This window comes from Leptodactylus fuscus, chromosome 1, assembly GCF_031893055.1.
Source record: "Leptodactylus fuscus isolate aLepFus1 chromosome 1, aLepFus1.hap2, whole genome shotgun sequence".
In the NCBI taxonomy this organism is placed as follows: Eukaryota; Metazoa; Chordata; class Amphibia; order Anura; family Leptodactylidae; genus Leptodactylus; species Leptodactylus fuscus.
Window position 1 is genome coordinate 303,409,195 of NC_134265.1, and position 24,206 is coordinate 303,433,400.

The 24,206-nt window shown below is 44.7% G+C and overlaps 1 protein-coding gene across 3 annotated transcripts; it reads left to right on the forward strand.

Annotated features, from left to right (window-relative positions):
* The first annotated feature begins 3,412 nt into the window (after positions 1–3,412).
* Positions 3,413–9,095, forward strand: CDKN2AIP (CDKN2A interacting protein). Of its 3 annotated transcripts, none has more exons than XM_075265888.1 (3): positions 3,413–3,768; positions 4,961–5,091; positions 7,913–9,095. In XM_075265888.1, the coding sequence occupies exons 1-3, from the start codon at positions 3,512–3,514 to the stop codon at positions 8,608–8,610; spliced, it is 1,086 nt and encodes a 361-aa protein (XP_075121989.1). In that variant the 5' UTR covers positions 3,413–3,511; the 3' UTR covers positions 8,611–9,095. The 3 variants fall into 3 exon arrangements, with proteins under 3 accessions (XP_075121989.1, XP_075121997.1, XP_075122005.1); XM_075265896.1 differs by having other exon boundaries at positions 7,916–9,095; XM_075265904.1 differs by having other exon boundaries at positions 4,961–5,060; positions 7,913–8,036.
* The last annotated feature ends 15,111 nt before the right edge of the window (positions 9,096–24,206 follow it).

The window sequence follows — 24,206 nt, forward strand, 5'->3', positions numbered from 1 at the left end:
GTACAGGGCAGATAAAGGCCACAAAAAGGTGCAAATAGCTTAAAGGGGTATTCCCACGTTGCATACTCACCCATCTTCGTTGCTGTAAAATCTTCTGTCTTCCGGCTTTGTTGCGTCATTGGTGGGCGGGGTTACATATGCAAAGCCAGCGGCGAGATGCCGCTGGCCCTGCGTGCACGCTCATAGATGGTGAGACCAGTCTAGCCTTCACAATGCGAATACAGACCCGGCATCCGCCTCTCCCTATTACAGAGGATGCCGGGTCTGTATTCGCATTGTGAAGGCTAGAATGGTCTCACTATCTATGAGCGTGCACGCAGGGCCAGCGGCATCTCGCCGCTGGCTTTGCATATGTGAATACAGACCCGGCATCCGCTGTAATAGAGAGGCGGATGGCGGGGACGGTTAGACGCCGGCACAGATGCACAGATGCCTGCAACAACCCCTTTAATAAATATGTCCAAATGACCTCTGCCCAGGTCAGAGTATGTAGAATAAAGAGGATGTCCGGCAATCTTCAGATCCAACAAAACCTAGCTTTTAATTATAAACATGTAACATAATAAAAAGGGGATAACGTGCAAAAAAAGCGCCCCCTAGATCTGATTAAGGCGTCTGGCTGACATGTTTCAGAGATAGTGTGTCTCCTTATTCATAGCCTGACACTAGGAGCAAACAAACACCATAGAAAGACATTAAAGAATTAATCAATTTCACACCTGAGTGTGGAGCATTGATCGCAATGCAGATTAACCCTTGACACTTGAAAACACCCACAACCAAGAGCAAAAGGTAGTGAATAAAAACAATGTAAGAACAAAAACAAAGTGAATCAAAAACCTAAGAAAAATATATATGTAAAAAAAAGAGAGAAATGCCCTAAAAAATAAATAATGTATAGTCAAAATTAAATGGCATATAAAAAGAAAAAATATAAATAATCACATATACCAAAAGACAGAAAAAAAAAGAGAAAACAAAATATGAATTGATGATATGCAGCTTACGTTGTATCCATCTCCATGAAAACTGCACAGGTAAGTAGAGATAACTCAAGCGACAAACCACACCAGCCCAGACACTATGATGATATAATCCAAAACATAGCAGCACCATGCCATCGACAAAAATGGCTCTCAAAAAAGTACTAATATACACATACGTGAGACTGGAACCAACGTTATTTGTTAATACAAGAAAATCACATGACAGGTGTAATGCAATGTAAATGGTGGAAAGAGAGCTGTAGCGGAGGCAAATCATTCCTATTGAGGCAAATATTCGCAACTGTCTCCAAGGTTACCAAGCATAATATAATTATGAGGTATTATATTATATATATTATATAAGGGCGGGCTTCAGTGCTCAAACAGCGATGAGGGCGTCCCCACCGCTGCCAGAGAAGTGTCTCCAGTGCCGCCTCCTTCGTCCGCCGCGTCATGTTCAATGTCTTCTTCCAGAGCAGGCTCGTAACCTAGCAGAGCAGAACAGACTGCGCAGGCGCACAGGCCACGGGAAAATGGCCGCTAACAATACTATGCAAGCGGCCATTTTCCCATGACCTGTGCGCCTGTGTAGTCTGCTCTGCTAGAAGTTATGAGCCTGCGCCGGAAGACATTGAAGATGACGCGGCGGACAAAGAAGGAGGCGGCGCTTGGAGACACTTCTCTGGCAGCGGTGGGGACATCCTCATCGCTGTTTGAGCGCTGGGGCACGCCCCCATCGCTGCAGGAGAACTAATTTGCATACCGGTAAACAACGGTATTTCTAAGGAACAGCGCCGCGGAGAACAACGTCTTATCCACAAAAAAAAAAAGTTTTAATGGTAGAATCCCTTTAAAGGGGTATTCCCACGTCGCATACTTACCAGTCTTCGTTTCTGTGAATTCTTCTGTCTTCCGGCTTTGTCTCGTCATTGGTGGGCGGGGTCACATATGCAAAGCCAAGCGGCGAGATGCCGCCGGCCCTGCGTGCGCGCTCATACACCAGTCTACCCTTCACAATGCGAATACAGACCCGACACCCTGCGGGTCTGTATTCACATTGTGAAGGGTAGACTGGTGTATGAGCGTGCACGCAGGGCCGGCGGCATCTCGCCGCTTGGCTTTGCATATGTGACCCCGGAGCAGAATAACAGCATCGCTTCTGCCGCTGCTGGCTTCATGCAGGACAGAAGCATAGCGATGTTGCTGGCTTCACCTGTGCCGGCGTCTAACTGTCCCCGGCATCCGCCTCTCTATTACAGTGGATGCTGGGGAGTGTTAGACGCCGGCACAGGTGAAGCCAGCAACACCTCTATGCTTCTGCCCTGCATGAAGGAAGTAGCGGCAGAAGCGATGCTGTTATTCCGATCCCCCGCCCCGGAATAGCAGCATCGCTTCTGCCGCTACTTGCTTCATGCAGGGCAGAAGCATAGAGATGTTGCTGACTTCACTTGTGCCGGCGTCTAACCCTGTATTGGCGGCCCCTTCCCCCAAGGGGTAAACTACTACCCCCCCCCCCCCCCCTCCAGGCTCACTCCCGTGCACTTAGCCCCTCCTCCCTCCCCCTGAGAGCAGGCAGACACATCACTTGACTCAGGAGAAGCTAGGTCAGGGCTGTGGCCACAAAAAAATGAATAAAGTAAGATAGTGGCCAAACAAAGCAGTTTTGCTAAAGCAATGTATTTAGGATAAGTCTTACATTCACATTAATAAGCAGTATAGATAGGATCCTTGTGACGGGACAACCCCTTTAACTTGCTCCAAGCCGAAGGTGCCTGTGGTCCGTGCAGCCAGTAATTCCAATACAGCGGTGTGAAGTGGGACTTCTATCCATACAGGAGATTCTGTGAATGGGCTGTTTCTCCCCTTTTCCCCCAATTTTTTCCTCTGGATAGGTCAGAGTATGCCTAGAAAACTCTCCCATAGGAGTGGATAGGGTTCTGCTTTAGGCCATTGAGTCTATGGTCCTTCTGTAGGAAACAGGAAGTCACTGTATTAGGCTTAGTGGTAAGAGTTAGCATTAACAACAACTTCAACAAAAACTCTTAAGTATGTTTAACATATAAACCTAATTCCAATAACAGGTCTTTTACTGGTGACACATTCTCTATAAATGTCAGTCCTGTCTGTGTCTGGGTTGTCATTTCACACCATTTTGGCTTTCTGAATGCAATGCATTGCTTTGTTACCATAGCAAACTGTAACACAAGCGCTTGCATGTGCCTGCAGTATGGCTGCTCTCTATCAGTGTTTCTACACCGTTACTGCAGAATTGCGGAGCATGTGAACTATTTCTAATAAACTATATAACCACAGGTGATTTTTCTATTTAGAGTCTTTGCCCATACTTAAGATGGCGTCGCGCGCTCGGCGCCTAGTCACGTGGCGGTAGCGGAAACCTCGTGACGTAACGATGAGGGGCGGTGACGTCGATCTGACGGTGTGGTTGTGGAGTGTAGAGTTTGTGCTCAGTGTGTGCGGAGTTTCCTGGCTTTGGAGACGTGCTGCTTGGCTCTCAGGCAGCCTTGATGGGGATGGCGAATGAAGATGATGTATCTGAGTTCCTACGGCAGAACCGAGAGACTGCCGCCTGGGTGGAGAGTGTGAGGGGGGAGTGCGAGTCGGACAAGCTGTGGCGGTACCGGAGAGAGTTCATACTGAGGAACATGAACGATTTCTGCGGGGACGAGCAGCGGCCGCCGCCTCCGGAGTCCAACGACAAGGGCCTGGACCGGCTGCTCGCCTACTCCATGGTCTGGATTAACCATGTGTTCACCGGCTGCCGGTAAGTGTGCGCCTGTCTGTCACTGTCATGGCTGCTGTTGTCAGTGTAGACAGGTGATGACTATTAGATGTGCGGGGCCACTGTGGTGGATGTAGGGCGTCCAGGGGGCCACAATGTCTTCTGGTGAAGTTTCCTGGCACCGGTGCACTTGTCAGTCACTGGTGTCACATCCCTCGTGCAATGCCCTCCAGTGAACTTTTGCTCCCTTGCAAGCACCTACCATAAGATAGTAGACAAGTGCCTGATGTTTGGGGGAAAGGGGTCACACTGTTGGGACCTCCACCCATCACAAGAACCAGGCCTAGGTCTCCCTTGTTTTGAATGAGCTGTTGATCACGTGTGTACCCCGCCACTCCATTCATCTTTATGGGGCTGTTGAATAGACGCAGAGACAGCGTTTGGCTATTTCTTCCAGTCCCTGAATGTAGTGATGGTGCACAACCACTTCATTGAAGGAAAGGGGGGCCCATTGCTATGATCAGTATGACCCCCCCCCCCCCATGTCATCAGACAGCTCAGCTTACTGCTCATTGATAGTGTGAGAATTATTCTGTTCTTGCAGCTATGGATTGACCAGCGTGCCCCTAAAATCAGGGTTCAGCTGGTTTGCTGACTGTGTGCATGGTGTTCTTAGAGGAGTTGTGTATTTACTCTTGTTTTTGCATTCACATTCTTATGAACTGGACGAGGGCCTTATTGCATCCCAATGATTAGATTTGTAGCGTACAGTGGGGCTGGGGGTCTTGTTGTCTGACTGTCACTTGACCAGATCCACTCTACTCCATGTATAAGCAACTGGTGTAGCGCAGAGTCAGTGACATCATAGAGGGCAAGACAACAGCAGGGGTGACTGAGCATGGTACCTCCCCGCACTTTACAAATCTAATAATTGAGACTTTAGAAACGTGTTTGCAGGTCCTCAGTTGCAAGTGGAAAAACCACAAGTTTCTGCCTATTTTTACACCCAGCAGGTGCATAAAAAATAGAATCTCCCTCCCCTCCCCCACCATGTTCACAAATGCCTGTGTCTCTGGATATGTCTTCACCCACATAACTGATTTCAGATGTGCCAACTCTTGAAGAGTCCCTTCATAGTAATATCTTATTTAATTTACATATTAAAGCTTGACAATGTGAGGACATTATGGGAAATTATATACTTTTTTCCTTATGCCTTTGTTTTTTGTTTTAGTTATCCTGAACCCGTTATGGACAGAGTCCTTAAAATGGCAGAAAATATAAAGGTGACCGATGCCCCGGTCCATACAACCCGTGATGAACTGGTCTCCAAGGTGAAGAAAAGAGGGATTGCAAGTAGCAATGGTTAGCAATAACATCACATAAACATTAGGCTTTTACTATAAGTTCATGGGGACTATCCAGGGACTAAAACCAACCAGTTTGTGGTCCAGTTTCTGCATGTTCAGAAAATAGTTTTGTTTTTTTGTCTAGGCAAGTTCTGACCCCAGGTCATGTCTGCTCCCTGTTCTTTGTTATGTTTATTGAGGCTGAAAGACTTGCTCATTGTAATGGCCCCCTGCAGATGCTCCACAGAGAAGGGTGCTGCACTGTTATTGCAATGAATATCTGCCAGCCCACACAATATATTTCCTACATGGGAGACTAGGTTGGGGGGGGGGGGGGTGTTGCTAGAACCAGTCTTGAAACCCAAAGCTCCAACCATGTAGAACATGGGTAAATGGTTGGTTTCAGCCCCTGGATAACCCCTTTAATACATGAAGTGTTTACTCTGTATGGCCACTTTATTAGAGACACAGGTCTTGTAGTGTGTTGGACCTCCTTGTTCTTTCATCCATCTTGGCATAAATTCCTCTGAGGAATGAGATCAGGATAGATTCTTATCCTTGCTTATGACCTGCTCTGCCAACCCCATTCTACTTTGTCCTAAAGATACTGTATAGACTTAGCTAGGAAACTCAAGGTATGCCAAGGAAATCCTCCCACAAAGTTACTCTGAAATGCCAGCCACGGCTAATGTAGCCAACATGACTTGGTCATTCATATTAATCTGTGTGCTAAATGGATCTAATATTGACCCATAGACTTTATGTTGTACTTTGAGAGTTATGGATCTGGTTCCCATGGAATGAAGCTCCAATCATGAAAGGGCAGTGTCTCTAACAAAGTGGCCATTCATCAATAATACTCAATCGTTATGTAAATTGCTCTACTAAATGATTTACATGGGTACAATGAATATTTACTAGCAAAAGATTTCCATTCGAAAGAGTAGAATTGTCTGTATATTCAGTAAACAGGACAATTCAGCAGCAGCCAAAGGGATTTAATTGTGGGCTATTGAGCGGACCCAGTAGTGAATTTGTTATAAAGCGAATCCCATTACCTTGTAGAGGGGAATTCTATAGGTACCCTATATGCCGTTGTTTACCTATAAATCGCCATTTTATAAATGCAAATGAGGAGAAAACCCGCTTCATTCAGAAATGCTGAAGCTTGGACAAACTAGCTTGCATACGAATAAACTGTAGATTTACATGAAAATGTTGAAACTTCTCTACATGGCCCTGTTATTTGTTTGCTTTGTAAACTACTATTGCTAACACTCCCTTTCTAGTTATACAAATCTATGTAAAAGTAACAACAAGGTGAACAGCCATATCTGAGGTCACTTCTATTTAGTTTACTAGAACAATGGTGGGGGTATTTGCTATGGTGACTGTGCCTAAAGTGTAACACTAAGGCTGGTCTTACACGGCCGTAATGTAAGTCCGCAAATGAGGGTTTTCATTTGCGGACACATTATATTCAATGTGGCCTCGTACACCACCGGATATTTTATTCGTGGTGTGGCCGTGCCGCAACCGTGGTCCGCAATTTATAGAACATGTCCGTAATGGCCGTGAATTGCGGCACTGCACAGACTCGCCCATAGAACTCTATGGGCGAGTGCCGCAGGACACTGACATCTGCGGAGTCTATGTTGCCGATCAGCAACTTGCGGACCGTACATTCAATACGGTCATGTAAGACCAGCCTTACTATTAGGACAATCTTTCCAAATAACTGGATAAGTGGCTTAAGATATGACCATGTGGTCTATCAATATACCAATTTTTAAAAAAATTTTTTTGCGTAAAGACATTATACAAATTAAGGCAAATAAATATACACTAGACCCCAGATTTATCATCCAAAATTAGCAACTGTGATAAATCTGCTGCATCTTCTGACTCTTAACTTCCACTGGGTAACTATTAGTAGAAGCCATTGTGTCTGTGTGTTCACTAAGAGCTCATACACAATTGTGATCATTGTCAGGGTGGTAGCCATGTTTGTCACATGCATGTCACCTGACCAAGTGACTTGTTTTATTATTGCTTCTACAGAAATTGAAGGTGACTATTGATTTCAGCAGGAGGCAGACACTGATGAGGCTCTGATCGGATACTCTTTCTTTCTCTCTTTCGTGCGTGCGCTTGAGAGAGAATATCCGATAAGAGCCTCATCAGGGTATGTTCACATAGAGGAATTTGGCACTGAATTTGAGGCAGATTTCACCTACTAATCTGCTCCAAATTCTGCCTGAAACTAACCTCCATGTATTAGTGGCAGTCAGGTTTAGATTTTTCCATCTAACAGAGATATAAACCTGCTCAATCTTCAGGCAGATTCTGCCTGATAACTCCCATTGAGGTGAATGGGAAGCAGAAAATACCGCCTGGCAGGTGCGGATTTTGACACTGAATCTAATGGGGAATTTGGAAAGGTGGAAAATTGAGCTTCATGTTCCTGAAGCTGAAGTTTTCTGCTAGGAAAATTTCCTCTGTGTGAACAGCCACTTACTGTATAGAAAGCGCAATTACTAAACATTGGCTACTGTTCTGAACCCTAACTTACTAATATGTGACTAATGATGAAATATATGGAAATTTACTTTAGAAATGGTCTTGTATTTAAAGGGAACCTGTGAAGTGGAACGTGCAGTGAGATCTGCAGGCAGCATATTAATGAGTAGAGGAGTTGAGCAGATCGATATTTATTTCCAGGCCCCATCTCTTATTATAGAATTTTAGAATTTGCTGCTCAGCAGAAGTTTTACTTGTCCTGACGACTGTTGCATTACCAAAAGTGTAATATGTCTTTTTTTTCTCCCTTTATTCAGAAGGGGTAGAAGATGAGCCTTCCAAGAAGCAGAAGTCTACTGATGGAACATGGGCACAGTCAGAGGCGGACTACCAGCACAGTTCGTTCGCAGGAGACGCCCGTCATAGTGAAGCACAAAGGACTGATGCGGGCTATCACGAGCCCCTTGCTCAGGAAAGGAATAGTAACAGCCATTCTCAAGCAGCCACTAAAGTCCAGTCACAGGCAAACACAGGGAAAAATAGTCGCAGACTGAACTCTGAGGACGTCAAGTGCCGTCAGCCCTTCTTTAACAGACTATACAAGAGAGTTGCATGGAAGCTGGTATCTTCAGGAGGCTTCAGCCCCACTCTCAACCATACAGAGGTCTTGAGCTCTTCTGTTGAGTCTTTAAGCTCTACACTGGACATTGCTTTTGTGCCTCTGAAGGACTTGGCAGATTTGCCACAAAATAAGACCACTCAGGAAAATATAGTATGTGAACTGAGATGCCAAGGTGTCTATCTAGGCATGGGCTGTGGCAAAACGAAAGAAAATGCCAAAGCTGTGGCTTCCAGGGAGGCAATAAAAGTTTTCTTGAAGAAGAAAGTGGCAGTAAAAATATGCAAGAGGAAATACTGCGGCCAGGATGTCGAAGACTTGGCCCTACTAGACGAGGAATCGCGCTCTCCAAACTTACCCCCCGCAGTGAAAAATCCACGGGAGCTAATATGTTAAATCTATGTGTTTGGACTTACAAGACTAGATGCCTCACACTTTATACATTACATGTTACCTTGATGAAATATTTTCCCGAAATTTTTTTTTTTTTTTTGGTGAATTTTTTAATAGGTAAAATGTTACCTATCTTAATTGGAGTGTTTAGCTACAGGACTGTTTAGCGTCAGGTTTTTTTTTCCCCTCATCTAGGTTTTTGACTTGTGCTTTTTTACGTGTATGAAAACATCAATATGATTTTAATGTTTTATGATAAATTGTTTGACACGTGGCAATCCTGATAAAGTTTTGTGCGTCTTGTCAAGAACATTGTAAATTTTTCTGAAATTTGTTTCTGGTTTCATATTTATTGGCTCTTTTTAGATGTTCAGTGTTGGAGCTCCTCAGATTAACATTGGGGCTTTAACGAAGAAACTTTATTTTCCATTAACCATTTATATTCCAGTTTGCTTCAAAATAAGGATGACAGATTTGACACTATTAAATGTGACTTTCATAGCAGCATTTGTTTTATGTTCTTATTTCACTTAAAGGGACACAGTATGGGTGTGTCTGCTGCTTGCAGATACCATTGAGACCTCTGATGTGACCTACAATTCACCAGTTTTGTCCCCTGTACTTCTGGCCGAGCTTTTCTTTCAAAATGCTTTCCTGCTGCTCCTCCTGCCTCACATAGCTTTAACAACTTTCTCACAATCTGGTCACTGTTACCCAAATTACTTACCCCAGTGTTACCATCAGCAGTTAGTGCAGCTTTCTGGACTTGCTACGTCATCCTCACAGTCTTTGGGCTCGTGCACACAGAGCTAACGCGAGTGTATTTTAGCATAATACACGTGTATAGAATACACGTTTAAAAATAACACTCCCATTGACTTCAATGAAAATTTTTTAGATATGTAAAAAAAATTTAAAACTTCAAAATACGCGACGCGTTGCGTGTCGATTTTTTTACGGGACCTTAGGGTTGGTTCACATCTGCTTTTGTATTCCATCCGGGAAGAGTCTGCATGGAGACACAGTCCCCACCCCTTCCCAAATGGAACACAGACGCAATTGCAAGCGCTATGCTCTAAAAGCACACGGATCCCTGTGGACATCTGCCGGTAAGCACGCAGACCCCATTATTATGTGGTCCATTTGCTTTTACAGCAAAGCACTTTGCGCCTGTGTTTGGTGTTCGGGGGGTCCTCATGCAGACTCCCTTGGACGGAATCCAAACACTGATGTGAACGAGGGGTAAGGTTGTATAGTTGTCTGGTATAGTACTATGAGCTCTGCATGGGTACAGATCGGGTGACAGCATCAGCAATAGCGTAAAACTGCCTTGCATAACTTTAAAAAAAATCACTAGTGTCACTTTAAGGGAATTTTTTTTCTTAATCAAATTGTTAAATATATTTTTTTTATAATTTTGGTAAAGTTTTAAAATTGCTTTGCCATGTTATCTAATTAGGAAAAAAAATCCTGCAGTTTTGACTCTAGCCAATAAGCCAAATAATATGCTGATGCTACTCGTGTGTGTTTTGTTTTTTAAAAAAAGATTTGCTAGCAGAAGCTAATCACAGCATACTGTTGGTCACAACTATAATGTATATGTAGATACAGCACAGAATCCACCAGTCACACTAGGTGATTTCACAGATTATCTACTTTCCTCTTCAGAGACTTTAAACAGTAGGTCAATGCCTGGAAATACAGGTGAATGGGGAGGATTTGGCCAATGTAATAGGTTAAATAATCGCCGATCAATGTGTTCATTAGTGATTTGTGCTTGGTCTGCCTATCACTCGGGCAGTTTAGTGGGGCCCAAAGTTTGAAAGAGAATCCTCAATACATAATTCCCAATATCCGGTGTACGCACTACCTGTATGGCTATTTTAGTTATTGAGTGAACTCAGTCTCCGCGTTGAACATTTCATCTTGTGACGAGCTCTTTCTGTATCATATAGAAAGGACTGGAAGGTGTTCAGTACACTGCAGCAGTGGGTAGGGGTGTGATAGTGCTGATGGCCGGCTGTTGACACCCTAAGTGTACAATGAAATCATTCCTGTCCTGTCAGCACACCTTTTACATGGCTGTATTGCCTGCCCTGCTCCACATAGACCTGGAGGGCTTTGGAAAACAGATGCAAAGACAGTCACAGGTTTACATGTGTTCATGTCATTATTGGAATACATAGAATGTTTTTTTTTTTTTTTTTTTAATTGAGTTATCCAAAGGATAAGTTCTTATGGTAGATTTTGTTACAATGCCCACCATAATAACCTTTAGGTTGGCAGAAAGATTTCCTACTCTCATTAACTTCGATATCTGCTGTAAAATTGGGCTTTTTTTTTTTTTTTCAAGGGCAAAATGAAACATTGCAAATTTATAGTAGAATACACTGGTATGACTTCAATATGGAGTTCTTTTCCATTCCTTTTCAATGTCAGAGAGCGGGATAAGACCAAAACGGAGTATTGTAAGGGCCTCAGCCTCCGTGAGACTTCATTCTTAAAGGGGTTGACTTAAAAAGTAGTTCCACACTCCGTGTCCTTAGGGTCCATTCATATGGAGTAAAATGGTGTGGAATTTTCCACGCTGAAAAAAAAAGCCTCCCATTGATCTCAATGGGTTCTGCTAGCTTTTTTTTTTTTTTTTGCACTAGCTGAATTTTCCGCTAGTGGGGAAAAAAAAAACAAAAAACTAGCAGAACCCATTGAAATCAATGGGAGGCTTTTTTTTTTCAGCGTGGAAAATTCCACACCAAATTCCTCACCATTTTTCTCCGTGTGAATGGACCCTTACAAGAGTAGTGCTGCGCTGAGTGTCCTTGTAATAATACCGGCCCATTGAGTGTCCCCTCTGGTCAAATCCACCCATGCTTTAAAATGTCTGTATGCCTACTTTATGCACGCCATGTCTTATGTTACATGTAGTATGTTGTTGGAGATAATTTATCTACCCATTGGCTTTATCATTCTTCTTCATGCTTGACCTGCCCCAATAAAGCACGCTCCAAGTTTACTGCTGCTGTTCAGGACTCTGATCCTCTGCATTGGTTGTGATTACTTGAGGAGGTGATAGATATCCGATCATATAGCTGTCTGTGCCTTGTAACAATCTGCTATGAAAATATCAAAAAACGTTCATTCGTGTTGGTAGACTGAAGAAATCGACCAAAAGTAAAGAACTGAGAATATATTACAAAAAAATGTGAAATGTTATCAAGAAACAGGAACAGATAAAAGGAAAACTTCTAAAAATACAGAGATACAATATGGATAGAATGGCAAAAAACAAGACACGGAAAAGTGAACTAGTAATGTTACTGGAGCTAGAAATACTCAGCTATCTATCTTTATTTATTTTATATATATATATATATATATAGCAAAAGGATCATGTATCAATAAATCGGGTGTGATAAAATATAAAATGCCAAAGGCAGATAGCAGTAAGAAGACAAACCAATAATGCTGTCAAAGCACTGTAATGAAAAATCCCTACTCATTATAATAAATGCAATAATATATTGTACACAGTGCCATGAGTGATCCTGCCAAGTATATAATAAATTACTAGAACAATAAGCAGTAATATATCCCAGGAACAAATCACAATATAAATTAGACAACAATGGCAGTGGGTCACACATTACAATATGGACGTCAGGCAGGATTTACACTACTGTTGGCTTCCGTCATGAAGGTGTCCGTTAAAAAAAAAAAAAGGACACCTATCATAACAGACATTAATGGACACTAAGGGCGGGTTCACGTCAGTGCCCGCTTTCCGTCTTCTGCCAATAGGAGTGGGAAACCCAGCATTGAGTGTCCACCCATGAGCTTCTTCTGCTCTCTGCAGCGAAACCGTTTTTTTTTTAACCGGACACAAAGTCCTGCATGTCTGACTTTGTGTCCGGTTAAAAAAAAAAAACAAAAACGGTTTCATTGCGGAGACCAGAAGACGCTCACGGGCGGTCACTTCCCAAACCCATTCAAATGAATGGGTTTGAAAACTGCCTGCCGGTTTCCGTCTCCTGTCCAGAGTCTCGGGCAGGAAACGGAAACCTGCAAAGCGGAGACCAGGAGCAGGTGTGAAACCGCCCTAACTGATGTTAATGTGTCCGTTTTATTAACATCCATTTAATGGATCAGTTATAAAAAATGGACACATGAGATGAATGGACAGTGCAGCCAATGTCTGCTGCTAAAATCTTGTAATGGATAATAGCTACAGACACTGCTGACGGTCACCAACGGTAGTGTGAACACCCCCTACACCGTAACCCCCTAAAGGTCCATTCAGACGGAGGAAAATGGTGAGGAATTTGGTGTGGAATTTTCCACGCTGAAAAAAAGCCTGGGAGGCTTTTTCAGTGGGGAAAATTCCACACCAAATTCCTTACTATTTTCCTCCATCTGAATGGACCCTAATATAAACACTATGACAAAGGCCTGAATCGCAGTGTTAGGGTGCATTCACACTACGTATACTGAAGCTTATTCTGAACGTAAAACACGTTCAGAATAAGCGGCGTATAAAGCAGCTCCATTCATTTCTATGGGAGCGGGGATACGAGCACTCGCCATAGAAATGAATGGGCTGCTTCTTTCACTGCGAGCAGTCCCATTGAAGTGAATGGGAAGTGCCGGCGTATACGGCTAGCTCTGCTCATGCCGAGCCGTATACGCCGGCACTTCCCATTCACTTCAATGGGACTGCTCGCAGTGAAAGAAGCAGCCCATTCATTTCTATGGGGCGCGCTCGTATGCCGGCTCCCATAGAAATGAATGGAGCTGCTTTATACGCCGCTTATTCTGAACGTGTTTTACGTTCAGAATAAGCTTCAGTATACGTAGTGTGAATGCACCCTTAGGGGTAATTCACACGGAGTAAACTGGCGTGTATTTTGGCGTGTAATTTTACACTTGTAAAATAAGACTCCCATTGACTTCAATGACATTTTACGGCGTGTTTTTTTTTTTTACATGAAGTCAATGGGAGTCTTATTTTACATGTGTAAAATTACACGCCAGTTTACTCTGTGTGAACTACCCCTTAGGCCACAAGCTTATCCTTACCATGACTAAACCCTGGCTTTAGTTTGACATAAAGTATATAGTATGATAGCACTATATATTTTGGCTGGCCAAAAATATCAGCGTTTGATCATCAGACAACTTGCAGACATTCATTTTTTCCCATTACAACTAAACTGCCTTGTGATCGGACAGATGGAGGGATTGTACATATGAACAATCCCATCTTGGCTGACTATATGTAATGTATATGACCACATATAAACTTCCTCTCTTGTACTTCAGAATGGTGGTATTTCGTGGGTATCTGGTGCTCCAAGCACTGGAGTTATACAGAAAAACCCTGCAGATAGGTCTGGCACCATCCAGTACAACTAATACTCCAGATACCAGAACTGGTATGGGATCTCCTCTGGCTTCTAAGAGGTAATCTACAAAAGACACTGGGGGAGAATATATTAAATCTGGGATTGTTTATACCTGTCATAGGCTAAGCTCACAAGTAGCGAGCTACAGCCGAAAAAATGCAACAGAAACACATTATGTTTATTTCCACAGAAAGTCTGCAGAATTTTCCTCTGCTCACTTTCTGCTTCTATTATACCTATGGCCAGCATTTCCTTAGGTATTGACATGCTGAGATTTACAAAGACACGAAGGTTCCACTGCGGTTCCATTCATGTGTGGATGGGATTAGCTAGAATCCCATCTACTTTGCAGGTACTGTAAAAGGCCATATTTCTTATGCCGTGTTTATACAATGTGGAGCCCCGGACCTTTCATGTCCATGCAGATCAGCGTTGGAGGGATATTTGGTACGAGAACTTACATACACTGTCAGCTTTCTTGCGGTATATAATACCACTGATCTGCAAGGACATGAAATGTCCACTTTAATTAAGACCTCAGCGTGAGATGAGTCTTAGAGTCCATTCACACGGAGTAAACGCGCTCATTTTGGCACAATACAGGTGTAAAGAATACACGTTTAAAAATAAGACTCCCATTGACTTCAATGACATTTTTTACACGTGTAAAAAAAATGCGTTAAAAAACGCGTCGCGTTTTCTAATGCATTTTTTACACGTGTAAAAAACGTCATTGAAGTCAATGGGAGTCTTATTTTTACACGTGTATTCTTTACACCTGTATTGTGCCAAAATGAGCGCGCATTTACTCCGTGTGAATGGACCCTTAAAGAGGACCTTTAATGTCCTCCTGCAGATAATATACTGCTGGAAAGCCAACAGTGTGCCCGAGGGCTGGAGATATCAGTGCCACTACTTTCTGCACCGATCTTTGCCCAGGGCGTTTTTGACAGTCTAGCTGGGCTGTGAGGAACGCCCCTCCTGACAGTACTCATCCATAGTCTTGTATTGTCAGAGGGGGCGTTCCTTACTGCCCAGCCATGATGCTGAGCTGTGAGGAACGTCCCCCAGTACTAGTCTAGGGATGAGTGCTGTCAGGAGGGGCGTTCCTTACAGCCCAGCATAACTATCAGAAATGCCCTTCTGACAGTGGGCAGAGATCGGTGCCGAAACTAACGGCACTGATATCTCCAGCACAAGGGGCACAGAACGGTATATAAAACTGCATGTGCAGGAGGACATGAAAGGTCTTTAATTATTCAAGTCCAGGGACATTAGTTTAACTTATCTCCTGCAAATTCCACCCGGACAACTCCTTTAAAGGGGCTCTAAAAGCAAAATTATGCTGTATGAGCCCCAAATATGCGTGAATAGCCTTTATAAAGGCTATTCAGGCACCACTAATGGTATTTTAAACACCCACAACCGCCCCCCCCCCCCCCCTCTAAAATAAAACCCTAAAAACATATATGTAAATTATACTTATCGTGCACGGTGGGCGGTGATGCACGATCCGACGTCATCTTCTGGCACGCCTTCCTCTTCTTTCGGTGACGCCCTCCGGTCCTGGCTCTTCTCTGGCTTCATCGTCATCTTCCGGCAGTTCAAATCCGGCGTGTGCACACTGCCATTGAGAAAAATGGTGCCAGAGCGTGCGCAGTAGCTCCGGAAAGGAGCGCTACCTCGCACGTCCCGGATTTGAACCAATTGGATTTGAACCACCGGAAGAAGATGACGATGAAGCCGGGGAAGAGCCAGGACGGGAGGGCGTCGCCGAAAGAAGAGGAAGGCGTGCCAGAAGATGACATTGGACCGTGCATGACCACCACCGTGCACGATAAGTATATTTATAATATAATTTACATATATGTTTTTATGGTTTTATTTTAAAACGGTGGGGGCAGGGGGAGGGTTTAAAATAACATTAGCGGTGCCTGAATAGCCTTTTTAAAGGCTATTCACGTATATGTGGGGCTCATACAGCATAATTTTGCTGATAGAGCCCCTTTAAGGCTCTCACCATGCCAGAATTTAAAGAGGACCTTTCATCAGATTGGGCACAGGTAGTTCTATATACTGCTGGAAAACCGACAGTGCACTGAATTCAGCGTAGTCGGCTTTCCTGATCTGTGCCCCGGGTAAAGAGCTTTCGGTCCCGGTACCGTAGCTCTTTACAGTCAGAAAGGTGTTCCTGACAGTCTGTACGTCCTTCTTCACAGCAGTGTCTATCATGTTGTACAGTGTGAGCGGGGAGGAACCTCCCCTCCTGATAATACTCGTCTATGGAGGGAGGGGGCGTTCCTCCCCGCTGACACAGTACAGCGCGATAGACGCTGCTGTGAAGAAAGGCGTACCTGAATAACTGTTAGGAATGCCCTTCTGACTGTAAAGAGCTACAGTACCAGGACCGATAGCTCTTTACCCGGGGCACAGATTGGGAAAGCGGACAGTGCACTGAATTCAGCAGTATATAGAACTGCCTGTGCCCCAAACCATGAAAGGTCCTCTTTAAGTGTAGGCTTGTCAGGAGCTGCGGTAGATTTCGTGTATAAGTCACACCAGCATTCTGATGTCAGTTATAGTAAATCTGTGGGCTGAGGCCTCCGTACATCACCTTGGTCTTCGCCCTCCCTGCTCCTTTGTAAAAATTAGTGAATGGGGCACATAAGGAACATGGTGGCAAGCTGGGCCCTATGCCACAGATAATAATAATACAATTTATTTCTATAGCGTCAGCATATTCCGCCGCACTGTACAATTTGTAGGGTTCAAGTAAAGCCAAAAAGATACATTACAGAGTAATAGTCAATTTACATACTTGAACAGACCGCCCTCCACAATCTATGAGGTAGAAGGGGTGACACAAGAGATAGCAGCACATGTACTCCCATCTACTTCATAAAACGAGATTGCAACGATGCAACTGAATACAGGAGGCCATGAGTAGTATACAGTCTGTATACAGTGGTAACTAGTGTCCATGACTCCATCACTAGTGTGCGGGGACAGTGACATCCACCACACACAGCCTCAGGCGCGGGGACACGTGACCAGCCCTATCCCTTCCTACATAGACAAGCTGCGCTCTACGATCAAGTTCATAGCCCCGCCTCCTGCGACCGCAGCGGATTTTTACAGGTCACCTATCAGGGGGCGGAGTCCATATGCTAATATTCTTCGTTCCCATTATTCCATAGTTCACAGTTTTCCTATTACTTTGCCTTGGTAGTTGCTCAGTGTCTCCGTCCACCGCCCGCACTAAGTCTAATATTACTGCCACACATCACTAGCACATAACTTATCACTAAGTGCTGGGGACTGGCGGGGTCGCCATAAGTTTACACTGCGCGCGACTCCCGGGGTATATAAGAGTGATGGCGCGCCTAGACAGTCAGGCATTCTGAAGACCTGACGTCTAGGCCACGCACTGAGGACATCCGTTCCTCCCACAACCTAGAGGAAAGTCCCCGGACCTCGGGCAGAAAGTGCCGCGTGCTCTCCAGGCGCGCAATAACCCCGCTCTCTGCTCACAACACGTCCGCTAAGAAGCTCCGAGAGCCGAGCGGCTTGGGTGAGGGCGGGACTTATCGTCAGTCACCATAGATACGCAGGTAGCGAGGCACAGATCACGTGAACAGAACGGGGCTCATTCTCAGAATGCTGCTTTTATTAAGTGCTCGGAAATCAACCAATGACAATACAGCATGATTCAGTCACATGACCTTATCATCATATTGCTTCCATGATCTTGATGGAATTCCTTTTAATTTTCTGCCACCAGCATTGTCGCCTGCAGTCGGCCTCAACTGGATGTTGATGCAGTGCATTAGTATGCCGTTACAGCTTACCGCTGCTGATTAATCTACAGGGAGTCTCAATCCGCGGCCTCCGTGGCTGAATCAGCCGTGGAATCCGCAACAAGATCCAGCAGGACACTACTTTTTTCCACGTCCTGCTGCGATCTCTGCTTCCCACTCAAAACAGTGAGAGGCGAAAGCTGCTCCAGATTCAGGGTGAAATCTGCCCCCAAATGCGCTGCAAATTCCGCTGTGTGAACATACCCTAGGGCAACCCATCACTCATGGAGGCGCTGTATACAGGAGACCCACTATAAAATATCATCTATTTAGCCTGGCCAGGTTTTGTGAAAAACATCAGCACAGCATTGTAAAATACAAGTATTGTTATTGCAATAAAAATGTACAAAAAATAAAATACGAGAGAAATTTAGCTGAAAAACCTTTACAAAATAAACCTTGGGTATTTTCCATGCATTTTTCAAACGTGTTTTTTTTCCCACGTGTGAAGACACCACAAAGCACAAGAAAAACGCACACAGAACGCACACATGCATACACAAAGTAAAAAAGTCAGGTGTGTTGAAAACAACTTAGATTCTGTTCACACCTGCATTATGTGTTTTATTTGTTTACCATCGGATATTTGACTTGTAACAGTTAAAGGGGTTGGCCCTCAGAACATTATTGACAAACAAATGTACAATAAAAAGATATACAATTGTCCAATATACTTTCTGTATCAATTCCTCATAGTTTTCTAGATCTCTGCTTGCTGTCATTCATTCTGTTACTTCTAGAGCAGAGGTTCTCAAACTTATTTTGTCTACCGCCCACTTCGAGAATTAATTATTTTCTAGCGCCCCCCAATTTTTTTTACTTTACTACATCTTAAGAATCACAATCACAGTCATTATGTTAATAATTAAATTATGTGTGTCATGTGAAAATAAGACTTTCTGATGAGGGTAATGTAAAACACCATTTTGTAATATTATAGTCGCTAAATTCACTTGTTTTCGTAATATCGTCGAATGACATGACTGGCTGTGACATGATGGTGCGTGTGCTTTTATATGAGGCAGTGAGCGGGCCTAGTACTTTCGAGAATGAACTAGAAAATTCTCGCTTCACATTGGAGCTTACCGCCATCTATGGTACAATTTGACAACTTTTGGACAGGAAATAGTTACTGTCTAGTCCCCTAGATGGCGTTACACAAGGAAACGCGCGTTAAGCGTAAAGGAGCGGTAAAGTTTGTGTTAAAAGTTAAAAAAAAACAATTTTAAAGGGATAGCCTCATGAAGCTTGATCTGCCTTCTAAGCTGCCTAAAAATCTTCTTTCTTCCTGTTTGCTCGCGTCAATTAGCCCCGCCCCCAAATTAGCATGTAGCTCCGCCCACCACATAGCGTGATCCTATGGGATGACTGAAGGGCCTGTGATGTCATCAAAAGGTCCTGTAGACTTGGATTTACCTTGTACGGAGTTTCCTAAAGGACCTGGCTCCTCTGCCCACTAGCAACCTGCTCTATATAATAAAGCTTTATCCTAGTGAACAGAGAGACCAGGTCCTTTAGCCCAGTAGGATTTAGACTACTTTATATAAGAAAGCAGCACTTATTCCACCCCCCCCCCCCTCTATCTCACAGCAGGGAGCTAGGTGATGTGTATGTGTGGTGCAAACACAGGCTGGCTCCGTACACTCAGCCCCCCCCCTCTCTCCCCCCACACAGCAGGGAGCTACGTCATGTGGCTCCCTCAGCAATGAGCAGGGGGCCAGGTGCTAGTGTCCATAATGAAGTGAATAAAGTAAGATAGTGGACAAACTAAGCAGTTTTGCTGAAGCAGTGTATTTAGGAAAAGTCTTAAATCCACATTAACAAGCAGTATAGATAGGATCATTGTTATGATACCACCCCTTTAAATTAGCCATCGCCCCCCTAAACCGCTTCAACGCCCCCCAATCTTCTCTGTGCCCTTTACTGCCCCCCTATAGGCCTCCAGCGCCCACAAGGGGGCGTTATCGCCCACTTTGAGAAAGACTGTTCTAGAGGATAAAACTCTGGCCATGGTCATGTGATTTACGGTCCATGGTCATGTGATGGACACACAGGTGCACAGCTCGTTACAGTCACAGCACAGTAATCAGACATCTGCCTGGTAATGAGCTGTGCACCTGTGTACTCATCACATGACCATGGACCGTAAATCACATGACCATGGTCAGGGTTTTATCCTCTAGAAGTAACAGAATGAATGACAACAAGCAGAGATCTAGAAAACTGTGAGGAATTGATACAGAAAGTATATTGGAAAATTGTATATCTTTTTATTGTACATTTGTTTGTAAATATTGGTCTGAAAGTGGCCAACCCCTTTAAGGTTTATTCACATGTAGCATTTGAGGTGGTTTTATTTTTTGATTCACTGTTCCTCACCATCAGTGCACATCCTCCTGGCACCCATGAGATCGATCCTTGCAATAGCGGTATGGACTCTGTGCTGACATCTCACTTCTGTTTTCTGTGTATGGCCTCAGTCACTCACCTAACCTGCAGCCTATGGGTCAGTTTCCTATTGAGTGTCCTTAATAAATTCTCTTATAGCTTTGCAGTGTTTAATATCTTCTTTTTTGGTCGAAAGGGACCGGCCAGGCAAAATATGCCTTGGGGCGTGGCTTGTGTCCCTTGCCCTTTCAAGAGGACCTTTCACCATTTTGCCCACAGGCAGTTCTATATACTGCCAGAAAGCTGACAGTGCTGAGTTCAGCGCACTGTCGGCTTTCCCGATGTGGGCCCAGTGTGAAGAGCTTACGGTCCCGGTACCGTAGCTCTTCTATGGTCAGAAGGGTGTTTCTGACAGCCAGAGACGTCCTTCTTCACAGCACAGCCAATCGCGCTGTACAGTGTGAGAGCCGGGAGGAACGCCCCCTCCCTCTCCTGATAATACTCGTCTATGGACAAGCTGTGTGAGCAGAGGGAGGGGGCGTTCCTCCCCGCTCCACAGTACAGCGTGATAGGCGCCGCGAGGCAGAAGGACGTCTCTGGCTAACTGTCAGAAACACCCTTCTGACCATAGAAGAGCTACGGTACCGGACCGTAAGCTCTTCACACTGGGCCCACATCGGGAAAGCCGACAGTGTGCTGAACTCAGCGCACTGTCAGCTTTCCGGCAGTATATAGAACTGCCTGTGGGCAAAATGGTGAAAGGTCCTCTTTAAGACCCTAGCAATGTTTCTGCTGTCATAGAGCTGTGAACCAAGTGACACAGCTGGCACGGTATGCAACAGTGGTGCACTTCTGTCACTGTGATGTGGATCTGTCACCAGTAGGGGGCTCAGTTCAACAAAACATAGAGATTTGTAGCAATGCATGTAATAAATCTGTCATTGGCATCAGTTCCAACCAATCGCTGGTTTATTTTGTTGCTAAATTACAGAACAGTACTACAAAATAGCTTTGGTAATATTTTAAAGTACAAAAAAATCCAGAAGTCTCAGGGCTAGTTCACACGGGGCTAGGGATCGTGTGTTCTGATTTTGACACGGGAAGCCGTGTCAGAATAGGATCAAAATGCGCCTGCTGCAACTGTCGTGGCTTCCAACAGTCGCGGCTTCCCACTCTGGAGTAGGCCAAAATGAATGGTGCTGTCACGAGGCGGATGCCGAGGCTGAATCAGCCATGGAATCCGCCTGAAGAAAGGGCAGCTCGCTTCTTTTTTCCGTGAGCGGGAACAAACAGCTCACGGAAGAAAGGACGCTAGCGATCTACATAGATCTCTATTGTGAGGGGGCGGATTTTGAGGCGGATTCGGCGTCAAAATCCACCAATGCAGTACCTGTTTAGGCCGTGCTCACATGACTGAGTCTCATTTGGAAAACCCAGATTGTGTGCGGACTGTATTTCTCGGGCTGAACTTGGTTGGGTGAATAGAACTCACAGTATCAGGGCTATGATGCTTCCATGGCCATTTAGGTTTCTTAGCAGGGGCATAACTAGCAAAGATTGGGCCCCCAGCAAACTTTTGACTTGGGGGCCCCCCTCACACCATAGTGCCCCCTTTCCTGGCTCCCACACAGTATAACACTCCATTTACACACACTATAACGTCCCAAAGTGGCCTCCAGACAGCATGATGTCCCAAAGTGGCCCTTCCACACAGTATAATGTCCCATGATGGCCCCTCCACATAGTATAATTTCCAGTAGCGGCCTCTCCACACAGTATAATATCCCGTTACGATCCTTCCACATAGTATAATGTCCCATAGCAGCCCCTCCACAGATTTTTCGGACATTATAACAGCCCCTCCACACAGTATAATGTCATGACTGCACATGTCCGTCGGCCATTTTCCTGTGAGAGGAGAGGCCACAGGAAAATGGCCGACGGACATGCACACGGTCGGCACTTTTGGATAATTTTGGTAATTTTTATTGAAAGGATTTTTGTAAAATAAAATACAACACAAGAATTGAAAACATAAAAACATGAACGTGAAGCAGTGCACATACCGTCAAATAGATTGGGAATGTATGCACATCACAAAAACCTGAGCGTGGAAATGAAGGGGTGGGGGAGGAAGGGAAGGGGAAGGAGTCAGAGACCATTCAAAATACAGTATGCGTCCCAAGATGACCATATAGCCTGGAACGCCTCAACAGTATGGTTAAGTGTGGCTGTCAAGTTCTCCATGCCACGGACATCCTTAACTCGGGCTACAAGATCAGAGCCAGAGGGAGGAGAGGCACTCTTCCATCGGAGAGCGATGAGAGTTTTGGCTGCGTTACAGAGATAAAGAAACAATTTAGAGGTGTGCTTACCCAGATGAGCAGGGGGGAGATTGAGGAGATAGATGAGGGGATCTAAAGGGACACCTTGAATAAATAGAGCGTCTGTAAGGGACTTGACCTCCAACCAGAAAGGACGGATCCCTGGACAGTCCCAAAAAATATGATACAGAGTACCCACTCCTGCCCGACAACGCCAACACTGGGAAGAGATGTTAGGATTAAGGGAGTGGAGCAAGGCTGGGGTATGGTACCAGTGCATAAGTAGCTTGTACTGAGTCTCCCGGAACGTAACACAGGTGGAGGATTTAGCTGCACGGGACCAGATAATTTGCCATTGGTTCGGGGAGATCTGCCTGTTCAAGGCCCCAGACCACCTCTCCATATATTTATGCGATATGGGGCCCTGCAGTCCAGATGAGGAGAGGATACCATAAATACCAGAGATAAGGCCTGCAGTAGAGGTGCCCGCACAACATAGTTTTTCAAAGACAGTCGGTGGGGACACCTTCAGAGAGCCGAACTGGGTAAAAACAAAATGGATAATCTGCTGGTAATGCAACCATTCAGTGGTGGGTAGATGTAGTTCTGACACAAAATACTCAAAGGGCCTAAGCACCAACGTCAGCGGGTCTATTAAGTCAGCGACACGGAAAAGGCCAAGCCTACTCCATGGTCGCACCAAAGCTGACTTAAGTCCCTCCGGTAAGAGGGGGTTGTACAAAAAAGGAAGTCATGGATGAACACTGGGAGGCAAGGGGAAAGATTTTAGAGCAGGTAATCCAAATGGCCCTTGTGAAGAGTATAGGACCCAAAAGGGGAGTGGACGGAAGGGGAGAGGAGCGGGACCACAGAAACGCATTGGGATGCATCGGAGCCAACCAGAGTTTCTCTATCTCAACCCATTTGGTATAGGCCTGCGGGGCTGTCCAAAATGGTAGGCAGCCCAATAATAATGCAATATGTGTGGTAGAATAGCTTTACTTAAGGCTATTCGGACGTGTACTTAGTTAAACAAGGGAATTCTAATGATAGAATCCCTTTTAAGGTGTAAGGCTGGGCTGGTCAAGGTCAGATGAAGCACACTCACCAGCGGCTCTGCACAGTATCCTGTGGCAGTAGTTAGTAGAGGGATAAGTAGAGCTTCTATATTGATGCATCACACCAGGGATAAGTAACTAAGGAATTGTGCACCACACTTCCAGTGAGAGGTGATGCAGGGTATGGCTGGCATGACTAATGGACTGGTCGGTTGTGAGACCAGACTTCGGTTGCCCTGAATTTCTGATTGGACTAGAGTGACTGGTTCTGAAATACTATTGTGGTTATGACTGGGCTCTAGTCAAAGGTGTAAAAGCTCCTGGGCTCCAGTGCAAAATCTGTACCAGGACCCCATCTATAGAATATACTTTATAGTATATACTATACTGATATCTTATGCGGAAAAGACAATTTGACCCCCTAAGACTCCTGGGCCCAGGTGTGACTGTATCCTCTGCACCCCCTCAAGTAACCCCCTGACTCTAATGTAAATGTGACCCATCTTTAGTGCATCTCGCTTTATCCTGGCCCATTTTGTTCAAGCTAACATGTTTCTGACTTGTTATCTATTT

Bases quoted from the DNA above. Each gene is read 5' to 3' on its own strand.
- CDKN2AIP (XM_075265888.1), top strand. From the start codon at position 3,512: ATGGGGATGGCGAATGAAGATGATGTATCTGAGTTCCTACGGCAGAAC. The intron at 3,769-4,960 runs GTAAGTGTGCGC...TTTTTGTTTTAG, and splicing joins CATGTGTTCACCGGCTGCCG to TTATCCTGAACCCGTTATGG. The intron at 5,092-7,912 runs GTTAGCAATAAC...CCCTTTATTCAG, and splicing joins AGGGATTGCAAGTAGCAATG to AAGGGGTAGAAGATGAGCCT.